This window comes from Cryptomeria japonica, chromosome 9 (assembly GCF_030272615.1).
Source record: "Cryptomeria japonica chromosome 9, Sugi_1.0, whole genome shotgun sequence".
Taxonomy (NCBI): domain Eukaryota; kingdom Viridiplantae; phylum Streptophyta; class Pinopsida; order Cupressales; family Cupressaceae; genus Cryptomeria; species Cryptomeria japonica.
The window spans coordinates 658,556,892-658,577,683 of record NC_081413.1 but is presented as its reverse complement, the minus strand read 5'-3'; the positions used below and the strand labels follow the sequence as shown (position 1 = coordinate 658,577,683).

The following is a 20,792-nucleotide window of genomic DNA, read 5'->3' as shown; positions in this document are numbered from 1 at the left end:
CTATAATTGGAGACTTTTTGAGAGAATAAGCTAATTAAACACTTTGTAGGATTATCTTTGTTACTATATAATTGTGCAGATATTTTTTGTCTGTATATATAAGAGAGAGATTCCTCAAGGTGAACAGGTGAAATAATGGTAATTGAAGTCATTTTTTTAGATGATCACCTGTCTTCATCCATGTGCAGGTTTTACGCGGCAGAGGTGATTGTAGCGTTGGAGTATTTGCACGAGAAAGAAATCGTATATCGAGATATGAAGCCAGAGAACATATTGGTGCAAGATAGTGGGCACATAATGCTCACTGATTTCGATCTGTCCCTGCGTCTCATATCTGATCATGGCGAATATAATGAATGGAAATCTCGTTCGTTTGTGGGTACGGAGGAGTACATCGCACCAGAGGTCCTGTGGGGCAAATTCCATTCATACCCAGTCGACTGGTGGTCTTTCGGCGTCTTTCTATACGAAATGAGTCACGGTCAGACACCTTTTAGGGGGTTTAGTCGAAAGGACACCTTTGTGAATATTATGAGCAAGGACCCCTTTTTCTCATCCTCATCTTCTCTGGATGATCTTATTCAGAAGCTCCTTGCGAAAGAGCCGACAGAGAGGTTAAACAGAAAGCAAATAAAAAGCCACCAATTCTTTTGGGGCATGTGATGGGATCAACTGCACTTTGTTTCTAGGCCTCCTTTTGTGCCGCCGCTCTCTCCTGAACCTCTTCTCACTTTTCACAAAGAAAATGAAGAAGAAGAAACAGAAGACATAAGCTGCGGCTCTGTGGAATCAAGTCAATGATTGATTTGGCCTCAAAAACTATTTATCTATATAAAATTAAGGTGAAAGCAAAATTACATTATCAAAGTTTACATGTTTTCAATCTTATAAAATTCGATTAAAAAAATCACAATCAATTATTCATTATTATAGATGTGTTTGTTATTTTTAAAATATATTTATATTTTATTTTCTTTAATTTCTATTTTGATAATAATTTCACTTTATTTTGTTAAAATGTGTAGATTACCAAACAATTGTAGCAAAACCAACATCTATAACTTTTTGTCCTCTTATCAATATATTAAGAAAATGATAATAAATGTTATGAATGCAAATAATATGTATATGATTTCAAAAAAAATATTGTAAAAATTAATTTATTATAGTAGTATCAATTTAGAAAGAGAAAGGAAGAAAAGAATCCTAATTTTTAATTTAGAAAGATCAAAAAGGAATTTATATGTTTCTAAATCTTAAACATAAAAAATATTATGTTTCAAATTTACATCTAATACACAAATATTTAAAAAATAATATACAATCTTTAATTTTCAATTTAGAAACATCAAAAAGAATTCTTATGTTTCCACATTTTAATTTCTAAATTGGAAAGATTGAAATTACATACAGAAATATTAAAAGAACTTTTTATGTCTCTAAATTTTAATCATAAAAATATAATATTTCTAAATTAAAAAAAAAATCAAAACTATGTATATAAGTAAATATTCTTAAAAAAATTATACACTTAAATTGTTTCATAAAGGTTAAACTCTCAAATTAAGATTATATTTTAATTATGGTTATGGTTAGGCTTGGAGTTTGATAAGAACTTAATTATCTTTTGCTTTATAGTTAGAGTTTAAATTTTATTAAGTTTAGCGTTAGATTCAAGGTGATGAGTAAGATAATTTTAATTAGAAGAAATTTTAAACCTCTAATCCTACCTAATTGAAATCTAAGCATAACCTAACCCTAAACTAAATTGAATGCTAACTATAAACCTAATTTAACCCTAACTCTACTCCACATTCAAACAAAACCTTAAATAAAATTAAACCCTAAACATACCAATAAACCTAATTGAACCCTAACCCTACACCACACTCAAAGAAAACCTTAAATAAAAATTGAACCCTAAACATATCAATAAACATAATTGAACCCTAACTCTAAACCTTTAATTAAACAATAAACAAAATTGAACTTTAATCCTAATGCTAAACCAAAATAAACCATAACCTTAAATATTATTAAACCTTAATACTATAATGAATTGAACCCTAAGCTTGAACCCTAACCCTAACTCTAACACTAAACCAAATTAAACCTTATCCCTTCAAAAAATTGAATTGTAATCATAATCTTGATTTAAATTGAATGCTAACCCTTATCCTAATTAAAATTGTAACCCTATTGAAGTCTAATTTTAACTCTTAATAAACATTACCACAAATTGTAACCCTAATCCTATATGATAGTTTTGGATGCACATTGATCATGCATTTAAATTTCTATTATAATGTATTTATTTAAAAGAAATGAATAAGATGTCAATATTTTGGGTCTTATGGTAAATTAAGAAATACATTATTTTGTATTGATTTATGTTTGACTCCTACATGGAAGGTATGCTTTTATTCTAAATTCTCTTACCTTAACATATTTATTATTAAACAAAACACATTTAATGTATTTTTTCTAAAACAATCATTTTTTTGTATGTTGAATTGATATAATAGTTACTAGGGTTATGATTGAATCACAACACTAACCCTAACCCTTAATAATTGAAATCTAATTGAATTTTACTACTAAATCAAATACTTAGTCAACATTAACCATAATCCTAACAGTAACTCTAATTGATCCATAATCCTAACCCCAATAAATTTTTTACAATGGTAACCCTAATTATAACCTTACATTAACCCTAACCCAACCTTAAACCTAGCCATATTGCTAATTGAACCCTAGTCTTAAGCTCAAACCTTATCCTAAATGTAGACCCAGAACTAAACCCTAACCATAACCATAACCTAATCTTACCATAATTGAAATCTAACTTTAACCTAACCCTAAACATAACTATAACCCATCAATTAAGCCCTAACTACAACTTGAACCCTCATCTAAACATAATCAAACCCTAATCCAAATTGAATTTTAGGCCAACCCCTAACCCTAATGGAACTTTATTCCTAATTTAATCCTAACCCTAATGTAACTAAATCATAACCTTAATTTAAACCTAATTTAAATGTAATACTAACCATAGCTATAATTAAACCCTTATCATAATCAAACCCTAACCCTATTTCAACTCTAATCCTAACCCTAACTATAATCGAACCTTACCATAGTCATACTATAATCATAATTGAACCCTAAATATAATTAAATATAATCTTAACCCTTAACACTAATTCATCTAACTGAATGGAAACCCTAACCTCACCAAAAACTTAACTAGATAACCATAGAAGGAAACCCTACGTACAACATGAACCTTAATCTAACCCTAATTCAACCCTAAGCATAATATTAATTTAAGAAAATCCTAATATATCTTCAAAATATTGACCCAATTAAAAATAGTATTTATATAATTATAACCCTAACCCTAATTGTGCTTGAACCATAATTCTAATTAACCTATAACTTGAACCATATTTTAACCCTAATTATAACCCCAAAATTTATGCTACAATACTAACCTTAATCATAACATAATATTTACCCTAAACATAATTTGACCCCAACCCTTACCCCAAACATTATCTTAGAATAGTAACCATCATTATAGCTTAATCTTATAATAATTGAAACCTAATCATTAAAACCTAACCCTAAACTAAAAGAGAACCCTACAATCAAACCTTGACTACAACTTGAACCCTCTAAGAATAGTTAAACCCTAGCCCTACACTTAACTATAACTCTAATAGAATTTTAGCCCAAACCCTAATCCTTATTTAACACTAACCCTAATAGAATTGAATCGTGATGTTATTTCTAACCCTAATTGAATGACAATTCATACTATAATTAAACACTAACCATAATCAAACACTAAATACAATTAAAACCTTACCATAATCATATTCTAACAGTAAGTGAACCCCTTACTGTAACTAACTATAACTTAAACTGTAACTAACTATAACTTAAACCTTACTTGGAAAATATTTCTCACTAATTAAGCCCTAATACTAACCTAATTTTAATCCTAATCCTAATTGTGCTTACACCAAAATGCTAATAAAACTATAACTAGGACCATATTTCAACCCTAACCATAACCCCAAGATTTATCCTACAATAGTAATCTTAATCATAACATAACATTAACCCTTCCCTTAATTTAAGCTAACCTTAACCCTAACTCTCGTCTAAATATAATTGAACCCAAGCATTATCATACAATAGTTTAACCCTAATTGTAGCATAACCCTCATTTAAACCTAGCCTAATGTTAACCCTAACAATAATTATGCTTGAACTGTAATGCTAATTAAACTATAAGTCGACCCATATTTTAACCCTAACCATAACCACAAGATTTATTCTACAATAGTAACATTAATCACAACCTAACATTAACCTTAACCCTAACTCTAATCTAAATATAAATAAACCCAACCATTTTCCTACAATAAAAACCTTAACCCTAAACCTAATCCTACCATAATTGAGACCTAACCATAACCTAACAACTAAGCTTCACTCTAACCTTGGAATTAAACCCTAATTGAAACCTAATCCTAATTAAATTTTAGCCCAATACCTAATCCTCATTTAACCATTACCATAATGAAATTGAATCATGTCCCTATTTCTAACCCTAATTAAACTATAATCCATACTATAATTAAATCCTAACTATAATTAAGCCCTTACCATAACCAAACCCTAACCATAATTGAACCCTAAATGAAAATAACTATAACTTAACCCTAACTCAAATATTTCTCTCTAATTAAAAGTCGGTCCTAACTTAATGTTAATCCTAACCATAACTATTATTGAACAATAATACAAACTAAACTATAAGTAAAACCATATTTCAACCCTAACAATAACCCCAAGATCTATCCTACAATAGTAATCTTAATGGTAATCTTAATGGTAATCCTACACTAAGCCTAAACCTAACCCTAACCATGATGTTACTCACAAACCTAACCCTAATCCTAGCTCTAGCTATGATGTAAACCCTATCCCTATCCATAATCCTAACTATGACCCTAACCATAATCCTAAACCTAACCTTAACGCCAGCCATGATGTAAATAACAAACCTAACCATAACCCCAAACCATAACCCTAATCATAATAACTATCCCAATTCTAATGATAACGCTAATCTAACCATCATCCTAGACCTTAAGCATAACAATAATCCTACCCTAAACTTAACCCTAACCCAAATTGTACTTTAATCCTAATCTATTCCAAACTTTAGTCAAGCCCAAACCCTAATCCTTATTGAACTTTAATACTAATTTAACCCTAATTCTAATTTAATTGAACCATAACCCTATTTCTAGCTCTAACTTTGATCTTAACCCTAAAGGTAATTGTATCCCTAACAATAAAGTTAACCTTAACACTGAACCTTGACCCTAACCATAATCCTAAACCAAAACCAAACCCTAACCTTGATGCTAACTCTAACCCTAATCATAAATCTAACCTGAACCATGATGTAAATATTAACCCTAATGCTAACCATAACCATAATGCTCGCGATTAAATAAATTTTTATATTATCATTAAATAAAGTTTAATATATCTTAGATTTTAGAATTTGCTTTGATCTTGCAACACATAAATATAATATAAAATAGTCTAAATAGATATTTGAAATTTCATATATTAATAGTATAATAATATTATAATATAATTTATTTCAGTACAAACAAATAAAAAATAATAATAATTGCAATAATAATATTACATATTATTGCAACAAATGTTATTAATATAATATTATATAGTTTTATTTTGATTTTTTTTTATTGTTTCCCATGTTGAGCCGCGGCTGCTACTAGCTTACATATATTTGATTTTAATCAAATATATATATAATACACTAGAGATATCCTTATCGAGGCGCTTATTAGAGGTGTATTATATATATATTTGATTAAAATCAAATATATGTAAGCTAGTCTTATAATTAGCTTTGCATGAACATATGTCTGGATGTATGCTTCCCCATTAGGCGTGCATGTCTGCCACATGAAATCTTTTACGCTATTGTTTTGTTTGAACGGTTTTAAAATGTCTACTATATTTTGAATTTATATTCATAACTTTTGGTTTTTATTAAGATAATGTTGCTTGCATAGGATATTATTGTTAATTATTTTTTCTTTAGAAATTTTAAGAATAGGAATAATGAAAATATAAGCAATATTTTTTATATTAAATATAGTGTTATCAACAGAATTACAGCACGAGGAGGTTCCAAAATTAAGTCAGCTCCGGAGGCATGCCTCACACGGAGAGTAAGTCACAAGAGCAGCCAAAAATGTAAATTACATAGTGAAGCAGCTATACAATAGCATAAAAGGTATTAATACAGCAGGTCTTCAAATTGATCAACCCAAGCTGTCCATCCGAGAGGTCCTTCCATCCAAGCGATGCTTTTATTAGCTTGGATTTGAGCAATCATTTTTATCTGATCATTAGTCGCATTCTTGTTTTTGGTAATTTCCTTGTGCAGCTTTTTCACCATTTTATTGAAAAAAACCATATTGTTCATGTGGTTACGATAGTTGTAACCATCTTTCATTTCAAACACGAACATAGTAGAGTGCCCCATCTTGAGGAATCTGATCAGTTTCTCCCTCTCGATCATCATCGTAATACAAACCTGCGAAGAGATTTTAATAAGGGTGAGTTTAAGGTATAACTCAGTAAGAGATCTATGTGCACCTTGAAACCTTTCCTCATTTCTGCATTTCCATAGCTGCCATAAAATGTTAGCTGAAATAATGAACCATAGAATATTAGAATCATTTTTAAGTCCATGAATGTAACCTGTAATAATTTCAAAGATATCAATGTACTTGGGGTACGTAATTCCACATAATTCCCATACTTTCTTTGCAAAATTACATTCAAAGAATATATGTCTACAAGTTTTAGGTTTATTGCAGAAGGTACAACTATCATAATTCATCTGGTAATTGTTAATAGGTATTCTATTAATTAACAATAACCATCTAAAACATCTGATCTTGGGGTCAATGGAGGATTTCCAGATTCTTTTAAAAATTTTATTCCAATCCTTCATCTCCAGGTTAGTATACCACACATTATTAACATGCTTATTAATACTAAGATTATTATTCAGGGAGTTGTAAACATTTTTGGCTTTAAGTTTAGTCAGAAGAGAACCATCAGTCCATTTGTTGTTAGTGAATCTATGAGAGTCAACGAGGCAGTTTGAAGGGATATTCGAGCAGGCTCTAGTAAGCATGGAGTATGTTTTTTTATGAGTGGCAGGAAGATTATATTTATATCTTAACTCATTCCAATTAATCAAGCAATCATTTTCAAAAAGGTCCATGAATGTGGAGATTCCCAAGTTATTCCATACTTTGGCCGAACAGCCTTGAGTCAAGGCAAGCGGCTTCCCTTGGAGATACAGATTCCACCAAATAGACCTCTCACCATGTAGAGAGTCATCCGAATGGAATGCATTATCAGAAATGCAGTGTCTAGACAACTCCCAAGCTCTCCATAATGTTTTGAATACTGCAGAGCCATGCACAGCAGTAGGAAATTTACCAAAGATGATATCAGCAAATGGGAGATTTTTCCAAGTTTTAGCTTTTTTTGGGTAACCTCTCAAGATATTGTTCCTAACAAGTACTTTCCATGGTTCTTCTCCATCTACACAGTGAGAGATCCACTTGGTGGCAAGTGCAATACCTTGGAGTCTAAGGTCTTTTAGCCCAAGCCCTCCATATTTTTTATCAGTGCAGCACCAGTCCCATTTAACCATGTGGCACTTTTTATTTCCTTTACCGTCCGACCAAAGGAAGTTCCTTATAGCCTTCTGGATTTCTGAAATTTGATAGTTGTTGAACATCCAAGCAGAAGCGTAGTATATGTTGTATGAAGATAAAATCTTTTGACAGACATGAAGTCTACCAGCAAGTGACAGGAATCGGTTGAACCAGCTATTAAGCTTTTTTGTGATTTTGGTCTTAACCCATAACCACATATCCTTAATAGAGGGATCAACAGCAAAAGGGATGCCCAGGTATTTGGTTATGGTGGTTGGGCCACCCCACTGGAAGCCAAATTTCAACAACCACCCCGGAGGATGTTCATCCCAGCCAAGACAAATACATTTGGCCTGAGATAGTTTAGCACCCGAGATCGAGTAGAAGAGATCAAGTTTCTTAGTAAGACAATTAAAGTTATCATCTTCCATCTTAATGAATAAGCTAGTATCATCAGCGAATTGGTAGATAGACAGATCCTCATTGTTGGGAAGAGTGATACCTTTGACAGCCGGGGATAAAGTGTCGTCAGTAAGGATGTAGGTAAGAGCTTCAGAAGCAATTACAAATAGAGCAGGGGCAAGTGGACATCCCTGTCTAATAGATCGAGTTAGAGGAAAGGGCTCCGAAAGAGATCCATTAATATCAACTTGGGCCATAGCATCTTTAAGCAAAATTTTGATATACTTACAGTATAGGTTAGGGAAACCAAAGGCCTTGAGCATAGTATCAATAAAGCTCCATTCTATTCTATCATAGGCTTTCTCAAAATCCAAGAGAAGGATAGCAGCATTTTGGTTGGAGGTCTTAGCCCAGTTCATCGCTTCCCAACTGGTTATAAGATTTTCCAGTATGTATCTACCTTTAATAAAACCAGTCTGGGTAGAGCTCACAAACTTAGGCAGGATACCTTCTAATCTACGAGCAAGAATTTTGGCCAAAATTTTATATGATACATTTAGAAGCGTAATTGGTCTCCAGTTTTTGATATTAGTTTTGTCTCCCTCTTTAGGGATTAATTTGATAATACCCCTATTTATCATGTTGCCGAGAGAGCCTTTATTAAAAGCTTCATTATACAGGTCAAGGAGATCGGAGCTTATCCAATCAATGTTAGCTTGATAAAACTCAGCTGGGATACCATCAAGCCCAGGAGATTTTTCCTTTTTAAGAGTATTGATAGCATTAACAATCTCTTGTTTAGTTATGCTTTGTCCCAAAGAATCGGAATCGGACTGGGTTATCTTATTAGGTAGAATGGTTCTAATTTGTTTTCTGAGCTCAGCGGATTCCATAGTGTCCTTAGAAGTAAACAGATTACAGTAGTATTTGGAGAAGGCAGCCTTTATCTCCTCAGGGTCCACTAGCTCAATATTCTCCACAGAGATGCTTGAGATAGTTTCGTTCGTATGTTTTTGCTTAAGATAGTTAAAAAAGAATTTTGTACCTTTATCACCGAATTGAAGCCAGTGAGCCCTGCATCTGATCTTGACACCATTAACAAGTTTTTGCTGATGTAATCTAAGGTTGTCCCTAGCTCTAGATACCATAGGTAATAGATTTTGATTAGTCGGGTTGCTCTGCACACTAGCTTCAGCAGAGCAAAGCTTATCCGAGAGGGATTTCTCAATATATCTATAATCCTTGGCCTTCTTTTGGCCAATCGTTTGAAGTAAGGCTTTCCAAGCAAGAAGATTCTTTTGCCATCTATCACAGTAGGAAAGGGAAGGATAACTATTCTTATTAAAGGAGCTTATAAGTTGAATGGCTATCAATATGTCTTCATCTTTTAGCAAAGAGGTATTAAGAATATATCTAGATTTGCCAACCAGAGGTGCTTGTGGAACACAAGATAGTTTGATACAAGCAGAAATAGGATGGTGGTCTGATAGGGCCGTAGGGTGAACAGATACAACATTGCCATTTTTGTCAGGTATGAAGGAGAAACTGTTCGAGTGAGCATAGAATCTGTCAAGTCTGGCATAGATACGGGAGGAGGCCTGTTGAAAGTTACACCAGGTATACTTCAGATTAGTATTGGTATTGTCAATGTTTTTCAGAGGGTCAAATAGTTTTTTTCCTTGGATCATATTATTCCAAGGCATAACTTCAGCAGGTTTCCAGTTAAATGGTCTGCCTCCAGATTTGTCTTTTTGAGACTCAACCATGTTAAAGTCTCCTCTCAATATCCATGGGATGTCTGGAAGGGATGATATCCATAACCAAAGTTCAGCTCTCTCCTGAGGTTCATTGGGAGCATAAATGGAGCAAACTCCAAATGTAACATTATTGATATAGATAGATGCCCATACAGCACTATTGCATGGGGATCTACCTTTATCAACAATGTGTTTGGACCATTTAGGATTAATAAGTAGCGCAGTGCCTCCCTTTCCTTTGGAGTGTGTAGAACATAATTTAATTGAATCTTTCCAGATGAATTCAAGATTAAGATCTAAAATAAAATCAACAGCTTTAATTTCTTGCAACATAATAAAGTCTTTGTTGCTAATAGTGTCCAGAAAACGCTTAGCAATGTATTTCCTGTCTGGGGACTCAAGGCCCCTTACATTCCATGAGATAAAATTCATTCTAATCTATTGTCAGTAGGGATGCAAGTAAGGTCCATAGATCCACCTGTATTGGTGGTATTGTATTGTGCAGATCCTTCTTCACTCATGGGCCCAACAGGGCTTTTGTTTTTGGACCCAGGAGGTCTACCCCGACGCTTAGACTTGGGGAAATCTTTTTGCCAATCTAAATCTTCAGCTTCCGCATCAGGAATTTTAGATTGGTCATTTCCTCTGCCAGGTCCAACCGTAGGAGTAGAGTAAAATTGATCATCTATGTGCTTGGGAGAGATAGATATCAAGTTACCATTATTTGCTGGTACAATTTCCAAATAGTACCCTTCCTCAATTTCTTTGAAAGTCTTAATTTTGGCCGCAATGGGGGAGGTATCTATTGAGGTAAGAGGAGCAGTAGGTGTAGAGGTCACCGGTGGAGTATTGGATTTATTAATTTTATCACTAAGGGCATCAGAGATGTCAGTTTTCCTTCTTCTTTTTTTATCCAATTTCCTTTTAACAACTTGAAAACCATCTTTCATGTTAACATCTAGTTGGGGTTCGGTCGCAATGGTATTGTCGTGATTTTTATTGTTAGTTGCAGGTTGGGCAGACAACACTGTAGAGATTTCATTGTTTTTATTAGTAGGAACAGAGTTGTTCAATTTACCAGTATCAACAGATTTAGGGTTTAAGTTAGTCTCATTTTTCCTTTTGATGATGGGGCAGTCGCGACGAAGGTGTCCCTCCTTCTTACAAAGAAAACAAGCATTTAGTCCCCCTAAAATCTCTAGAGGACAAGAGATTACATCCCCTGAAATGTTTATTTCAAGAGCTGGAGGGATTTCAATGCCCGGCTTAATCGACACTAGCACTCTAGCGTCCATGTGTGGAACCAATCGAGAGGAATCATCAAACCTAATGACCTTGCCGAGTGGCTCCAACAACTGTATAATGAATCGCCAAAGATATGGGGGTAGATTTTTAACAATGATCCACCTTGGTGCAGACAAGGCCAACACCTCTTCATGTATAGCCTCTGGAGACCAAGCTAAGGCTCGAAAGGATGTATTACCTACATTCCAATACTGCCTTTTGAGGACAGCCTCCTAGGCTTCTGCAGATTTAAAAAAGATGACAAATAGACCCTTCTGCAATTGACGACAGAAAGAGATGCTATACCCTAATTTCAAATTCCAATAGTTATAAAACCAATCATCCAAAAATTTTCTTGCAAGGCTTCGTTCAACATCAACAGCAGCGAAAAAAATTGCAAAGTTCTTTAACCTACCCTTTTCTTTCTCTATTTCATCTAACATTTCAGGGTTAGGGGAGATGGAAAAAGGCCTCAAACCACCCATAGATCTCTTACCTGGTTCGGTCTCTTCATGTTGAGGAGAAGCACTAAACCTAGCGGCAGCAGCGACAGAGGAATTCGCCACCGCCTCGGAGAAGGTTTTCGTGACTGACTGAGCATTGTTTTTTTCGGTTTCGGTAGTGTTAGGTTTAAACGTAGAGGTAGTGTTAGATGCATTAATGGGTTTCACTGCGAGCGGCATGGCTTCTGCCGGAGGTAATAATGGCGGAGCGGACATTATGAGTTAACTATAAATGTAGTAAGGAACGCACACACCTGGAACATTGGGAGGAGTGACTGTCGAGCGAGGGTCGCCACGTCGGATGCCAGATCTCAACCAAACGTGGAGTCACCGAAAAACGCAGACCACCGATTTCTATTTTCTATATAAGCAATATTTTGAAAAAAAAAAAGGAAAGAATCTTAATTTTCAATTTAGAAAGATCAATAAAAGATTTCATGTTTCTAAATCTTAACATTTCTATATTCAAAAAATGAAAAAGATTTTTTATGTTTCTAAACTATCTTATTTTTTTATTTATTGTTAGTTACACAAAAACTTCAAAAATAACATATAATTTTTAATTTAGAAACATGAAAAATAGTATTTATGTTAATAATTCCAATTGTATAAATATAATATTTCTAAATTCAAAAACTCAAAGTTGCATATATACACAAAAATTTAAAAAATAATAAATGTTTTAATATATAAAAAAAATAGTTTCTAATTTATAATGTATATGTTTAATTCTTTTTATGAAAATTTGAAAAATTAGTTCCATTATAATAGTTTTCTATAAAATTTTAAGTGAATCTATAAAAAAATTAGATCTTTTATGTATATCATTCATTGAAATATTTTTTAATGTTTCATTTATGTGGTACTCCTCATTACTACGTCCAAATACCAAAGATTTAGAAAAATCAGAAATCATTTTTATATTTTAAAATCTTAAATACAAAAATATAATGTTTCTAATTTCAAAAAATCAAAATTACATGCCTATACAAATAGTGCAAAAACAATATTTTATTTTCTAATTTTCAATTTAAAATGATAAAAAACAATTTATATGATTCTAAATCTTAACACAAAAATGTAATGTTTCTAACTTCAAAACATCAAGATTACATGTCTATATAAATGGTGCAAAAATAATATTCAATTTAAAAATATCAAAAAGAATTTATATGTTTCTAAAATTTAAAAATCAAAATTATAATGAGTTCAAGTTCTATTTTATAGGAAACATTTAAAGCTACAATTAAAAATGCTAACTTTCTATTTTCTATGAGTTGTTTCCCTCCACAAGAATAAACATGCTTAAGTTGATCAATATTTCCATAAAGGATTGTTATTTGGGAAATATTTATCAATAGAAAATATTTAAAGCTACAATACATTGAAATAGATGTTACCAATTATAAAGAGTTGAAGTAATATTTTATAGGAAACATTTAAAGCTACAATTAAAAATACAACTTTCTATATTTTATGAGTTTTCTACAAACATAAACATGCTTTTTAAGAACTTCATTTATCTTCCAATTGTTTAACACTATTGCTTTGATAAAAAATAAATAACAAATCTTAATTTTCAATTTAGAAAAATCAAAAAATAAATTGTGTGAAAATTTTAAACTAAAAATATAATGTTTCTAAATTCAAAAAATGAAAGTTGATGCATACATGTAGATATATAATGTTTCTAAACTTAAAAAAATCAAAGTTACATACATACACAAATATTTCCAAAATGACATATATTTTTTAATTTCCAATTTACTCAAATAAAAAATTATTCATATGTTTCTATTAAAAATAAAAATATTATATTTCTAAATTAAAACAAATCAAAATTGCATAATTAAATATTTGAAAACAATTTAGTATTTTATATGACATTTTCTCTCTTTATAGATTATATAATTTTTCATATAAATGTGATTTTTCAATTGATATTTTTTTTTTATCTATTAGTTAATTTTATTTTATTTTATTATATATTAATAGATTTTAAAATTTATTTATATTTGAATTTCAAAAATATAAAAAATTAAGCTTTTTAAATTACATTTTATAATTACCCTTTTTTATGCCACAAGACATTTAGCACATGGTTGTGTTAGAATAGTTTTTATACCATACACACATGTATGTGTGTGTGTGTGTAAATTGGAATAGTATACCTAATTGACTATGAATCTAACTCAAGCTACCATACTAATGCTAAATCAAAAGAAAACCTAATACAATTCATTACCATTTATAATCTTAAGGTCATCAATTTCATTAATTAAGCTAGAACCATGGTTTCCTTTTGTAGGGTTGAATTAGAACCTCAACGATGTGCCACAAATCAAATTCCATATAAAAGAAACACTTTAAATTTCTATGATATCAATCATAAAAAACTATTTTAAAAGATGTTCAAAAGAAGAATGTCTTCCAAAGTTCTATCTATAGAAAACCAAGATATTTAAATCTTTATTTACCTAATTTGAACCGTAACCCTAAAACAAATTTAACCCTAGAATTAAGCTCTAGCTACAAGTTAAACTATAATCTAACAATAATTCAGCCCTATCACTAGATTTAACCCTAACCCTAACTCTAATTTAACCATAACCCTATAACCTAACACTAACTCTAAGAATGATGTAAACATAACCCTAACCATATTGTTAATAATAATCCTAAACCCTTAGGCTAACCCTAACCATAATATATACCCTAAACCTAGCCCTAGCCGTAGGCATGGTGTAAATCCTAGCCCTAAACCTAATGTTGATCATTACTTAAACCCTTATGTAATTAAACTAAACCTTAACACAAACCAAACCATAGTTCTAACCCTAAACTTTATCATAACCCAGACACTAATCATAATTGAACCCTAACCCTAATTATTTATAACATTAACCCTTAACCCTAAACCTAACTCTAATTTAACCATAACACAAAACCGCAACCCTAATAATAATCCTTATTCCTAACCATAACCATAACCTAAAACATGCCTCTAACTTTAACCCTAACGCTAATACTAACCTTGACCTTAACCATGATGCAAACCCTATCCCTAACTGTAATCCTAACCCTAACCTGACACCCTAATGCGAATTCTAATAATGATGTAAACCTAACCCTAACCATATCACTAACAATAATCTTAAACCCTGATGCTAATCCTAACCATGATGTAAACCCTAACCATAATTTTATCCATAATCCTAGACCCTAAACCTAGCCCTTACCATTATGTAAACCTTAATCATGTTCATAATCTTAGACCCTAAACCATAACACTAACCATGATGTAAACCTTAATCCTAACCATAAACCTAACCATAATCGTAAGCCCTTACCCTAAGCATAGTCCCAATCTAAACCCTTATCATGACGTAAATAGAACCCTAACCTTAACACTAACCCTAAACCTTACTATAACAATAAACCCTAAACCTAGCCTTAATCCTAACATTTTCCCTAAACCAACTTGCTATAATCCTAATCATAATAGTAAACCCTAACCCTAAAAAATAACCATGATGTAAACCCTAACCAGAATCCTAAACCTAACCCTACCCTTTATGCAAACCCTAAAGAAAATCCTAACCCTAACCCTAACCATGATGTAAACTCTAACCATAATAACAATCCTAACCATAGATCTAAACCATAATCCTCACCATAATCAAATTCTTAACCCTAACCTCAATCATGACATAAACCATAATCCTAACCATAACCTTGAACCCTAACCCTAATCATAATCCTAGCCCTAATCTTGAGCCTAACTTAATCATAACCCTAAACCCTAACCCTAAAAATGATCCTTAGTTCTCACCCCAAAACCTAACCCTAACAATAAAACTTAACCCTCATATTTAATTTAGAATGTTAGTATTAGGATTATTTGTTCAATTAATAGGATTATTTAACCCTAACCCTAATTAAACTCTAATCCTAATTAATCTCTATCGCTAAACTTGACCTTCACCCTAATTAAAACTAATCCTTATCCAATCTAACCTTAATCTACCCCCAACTTTGATCGTAATTAAAACCTTACCATAATCAAACCCTAATTGTACAATTGAACCCTAATTCTAATTAACTATAACCTTAACCTGAAACCCTAAACCTCGAACCTTAAACCTAACTCTAACTTAACCATAACCCTAAACCCTAAACCCTAACCCTACACCTTAACACTAACTATAAGAATGATTTAAACCTAACCACAACCATATTGTTAACAATAATCCTGAACCATAATGTTAATCCTAACCATCTGTGTTAAATATAACAAATATAACCTCTCAAATTTGAGAAATAGTATGTACAATAATTAAATTTAAAATTAATGAATTGATCAATAATAAACTATTTTTAAATTGAAACCTATAACCACCAAATTGAAGCACAACTCTAAACCTAACCCTCAATCAATCTAACCCTAACCCTAAATCAACCCTGAACATAGTTCTAACCCTAACCCTAAACCTAATCATGATATAAACCCTAATCCTAGCCATAATCTTAACCATAACTTTAAACCCTAAGTTTAACCATAATCCTAACCGTAACCCCAAATAAGATGTAAATTTCAACCTTAACCATAACCATATCCCTAACCATATCATATAAATTGTAACCCTAATCGTAACCCTAACCCTATCCCTAAACTTCAACCATAACGTTAACCCTCAGCTTTAAACCTAAAGCTAATCTTATCCCTAAACCACAGCCATATTCCTAACCCTGATATTTAACCCTAAACCTAACCCTATCGACAATCTGAAGCATAGCCCTAAATTGTTAGCCTACTAGCCATAATCCTAACCATAACCCTAAAGCCTAACCCTAATCATAATCCTAACCCTAACCCTAGCAATAATACTTAGTCCTAACCCTAAAACCTAGACCATAACCCTACATCTAACTCTAAACTTAAACCCTAAGCCTAAGTATGATATAAACCTAACCCTAATCATATCCCTAACCATATGCGAAAAGTATGTGTCTTGGTTCGAGCCTTAAATTTTCTCTCACCCACTTTCTAAATTTTTCTTACCACATATGGAAAAAATAAAAGTACATACAATTATACATTATGCATTATAACCCTAATCCAAACCATGGCCTAAACCCTTACCCTAACCATAATCTTTACCCTAACCCTAATAACGCTAACCATATTAATGATGTAAATACTAACCTTAACCATAACCCTAAACCTTAATCCTAAGCATAATCATAATCCTAACCATAAGCCTAAACCCTAACCCTAACCATTATTGTTACCACATAGGGAAATAATACAATTACATACAATTATACATTATGCATTACAACCCTAATCCAAACCATGGTGTAAACCCTTACCCTAACCATAATCATAACCCTAATCCTAACCCTAAATAATAACCTTAACACTAATCATTATCCTGACTCTAACCCTAACCATATTAATGATATAAATATTAACCTTAACCGTAACCCTAAACCCTAATCCTAAGCATAATTATAATCCTAATCATAAGCATAAACCCTAACCCTAAACTTGACCATTAACCTAAAGCTGACGATGATAAAAACTAGGTAAAAATAATCCTAAATCCTAACCATAACCATAATTCTAAACCTAAACCAACTCCTAACCTTGATGTGAACCCTTATTGTATCCCTAACAATGAACCTTAACTCTAACCATAATACTAATCTTAACCCTATCCATAACCATAATACTGACCATTAAATAATATTTTATATTATCATTAAATAAATTCCTATATATATCTTACATTTTAGTATATGCTTTAATCTTGTAAAACATATATATTTAATAAAAATAGTCTAAATGGATACATTTCACATACCTAGATATATAATAATATAATAATATAATAATATTAAAATACTATTATATAATTCAACTCAAGAAAAAGATACTATATAATTATATATTGCATTTATTTTATGTTTTCCATGTCGCATCGGGCGACTGCCACTAGCATATGTGTCTTAAATTTTAATTTAATCTATATAAAATACACCGAGAGATATCCTTTTCGAGGTGCCTATTTTTTATCAATTTTATACCCTAAATTGAAATAGGCACCTCGAGAAGGATATCTCTCGGTGTATTTTATATAGATTAAATTAAAATTTAAGACACATATGCTAGTTAGGTGTAACCTACAATGCCACCCACCCATTTGTAATGGTGTAAACAAAAAAGAATTGTATCGTATTCCTACAGTTACTAATGAAATGAAATTAATAAATTATAAAACAACATTCGCTGAAGCATGGGAAATGCCAATGGCTGAAGGATAGGAAATGCCAATCGCTGAAGGATAGGAAATGCCAATGGCTGAAGAATAAGAATAAGGATGCCGACAAGGAATATGAAGGATTAGGATTTATGATTATGGTTAATTTTATGTTTAGGGGTAGGTTTTATATCATAATGTTGGGGTTAGGGTTTATATTAGAGGGTTAGAGTTAGGGTTAAGATTATAGTTAGGCTTTCATCATTGTTAAGGTTAGGTTAATGGTTAGGAATTAGATTTCTATTATGGTTATGATTAAGGTTAGGGAAAGAGTTAAGATTATGGTTAGGTTTAGGATTTAGGGTTATATTTAGGATTGTGTCTAGGGTTAGGGTTTATATTTATAATTATGGTTATGGTTTGGATTTATAGTTATGGTTTGCATCACTTTTAGGATTAGGTTAATGGTTAGGGTTAGGATTGCAGTAAGGGTTTACATCACTAATAGGGTTAGGTTAATGGTTAGATTTTGGATTTAGGGTTAAGGTTAGGGTTAGGCTTATAATTGTTGTTAGGATTAGGATTTAGTGTTATTGTTATGATTATTTCTAGGGTTAGACTTTATATCATGGGATTAGGATTAGGGTTAGGATTTACAATTATGGTTAGTTTTGTGTTTAGGGTTAGGGTTTATATCACAACGTTAAGATTGGGGTTAAGGGTTTAAGGTTTATATTAGAGGGTTAGAGTTAAAGTTAAGGGTTAGGGTTAGGATTGTAGTTAGGGTTTACATCATTGTTAGGGTTAGGCTAATGGTTAGGGTTAAGGTTAGGGATAGGGCTAAGATTATGGTTAGGCTTACGATTAGGGTTACATTTATGATTATGTCAAGGGTTAGGGTTTATATCATAGGTTAAGTGTTAGTGTTAAGGGTTAGGTTTAGGATTGTAGTAAGGGTGAAGTTAGGGTTATATTTAAGTTTAGGGTCAAGTTATGGTTTAGAGTTCAATCAGGTCTAGATTAGAGATATTTTCAAGGTGAGGATTTGATTACGGTAAGGTTTTCATTGTAGTTAGGGTTTCTATTTTTTTATGTTGTTAAATGAATCAACAATTAGTTTTAGAATAAATTTAAAAATAAAACTTATATAACTTTAAATGATTAGAGTATGCTTTTCAATGTTTATCAAATCCTGATGGTAATAACTATTGTAGGATAATGTATTTATTTTCATTTTTTATAATATATTAAAAGAATCTTTATTATTATGTACTTTTATTATGAATATTTTCTTTCTTATTTCAATATTTTTTTCAAATAATTACCTTGAAACTTTGTTCTTATGAAATAAAGACATTTTAAAATAGCTTAAACTCTCTTTTAATTGAAATGATATTTTTACTAAAAATTTAAAATATAGACATTTTAAAATAGTTTAAAGTATCTTATAATTAAAATTATATTATTCTTATCAAACCCTAATAATAATAAAATCAAATACTTAATTAAGTGTTTAAGCTTTATGAAATAATTTGAAACATTAATAAAATATTTAAAAATTATTTGAATAATAATAAAATTAACAAAGCTTGTATCAAAATATACTTTATTAATAAATATATTAGATAGATAAGAATAAATGAATGTTATCAATATTAATTTGATATTTCTATTTTTTTATTATACTTATTTATGTAATATATATTATTTATATATTTTTAAATAAAAGTTAAACTTATACTCTAGAGGCATTAGTAAAAATTAATTGATATTATATTTTTAATTGATATTAATTGATATTAATTCAACATTTATATTTGACATTTTTTGGTTTTGCATGAAAATCAATTCACATTTTAAAATTAAAATAGTTATTTTTTAATGTTGTTAAATGAATCAACAATTAATTTTAGAATAAATTTAAAAATACACGTCAAATTATTTGAAAACCCCCAAATGTTAACGGATAAATTTGTTGCCATTATAAAGCCTCTCAGCTTAATAACATTGGCTTTTCCATAATAAATGAATCTAAAAAATCAATTTAACAACTATAAAAAAAAAGCTATTTTAAATTTAGAATTTGAATTCATTTTGCATGCAAAAGGGGAATAGAATAGAAATTTTTCTCATATATATAGAAAATATAGAAAGATGCTATTTATATTTAGATTCTCCTTTTAAATTAACTCAAACTACCATTTATTTTAAAACTAATTGATATTTAGAACTTTAAATGATTTGCTTGTAAAAAGTGAAAATAAAATAGAAATATTAATTGTTTTTTAGAAAATCTCAATTTATAAATAATTTTTTGTTTTAAATTTATTCTTTAACTAACTCTTGATTTATTTAACAATTTAAAAATATTATAATTATTTTAAGTTTAGAATTTCAATTAACTAAAACTAATTAATATTTAAAACTTGAAATGATTTTCTTGTAAAAAGTGAAAATAAAATAGAAATGTTAATTATTTTTCAAAAAATCTCAATTTATAAATAATTTTGTTTTAAATTTATTCTTTAACTAACTCTTGATTTATTTAACAATTTAAAAGTATTATAGTTATTTTAAGTTTAGAATTTGTATTAAAATTTATTTTGTTGACTATATTTATTAATAAAATATGTATTGATATAAGGTTTGTTATTTTTATTATTATTCAAATAATTTTAAATATTTTAAATTATTTTATAAAGGTTAAACTGATAAGATTTTAACTTAAGTAGCATTAGGGTGAAACTTTAACCTATTTTAAATTTATATTAATAATAT

The 20,792-nt window shown here is 30.6% G+C and overlaps 1 protein-coding gene across 1 annotated transcript; it reads left to right on the top strand.

Moving 5' to 3' along the window:
- Positions 1–135: 135 nt before the first annotated feature.
- LOC131039983 (serine/threonine-protein kinase OXI1-like) lies at positions 136–663 on the top strand. The gene has a single exon (XM_059211880.1). It carries the CDS (start codon positions 136–138, stop codon positions 661–663), a length of 528 nt encoding a protein of 175 aa, XP_059067863.1.
- The last annotated feature ends 20,129 nt before the right edge of the window (positions 664–20,792 follow it).

Coding starts and splice junctions, on each gene's coding strand:
- LOC131039983 (XM_059211880.1), top strand. CDS start 136: ATGGTAATTGAAGTCATTTTTTTAGATGATCACCTGTCTTCATCCATG.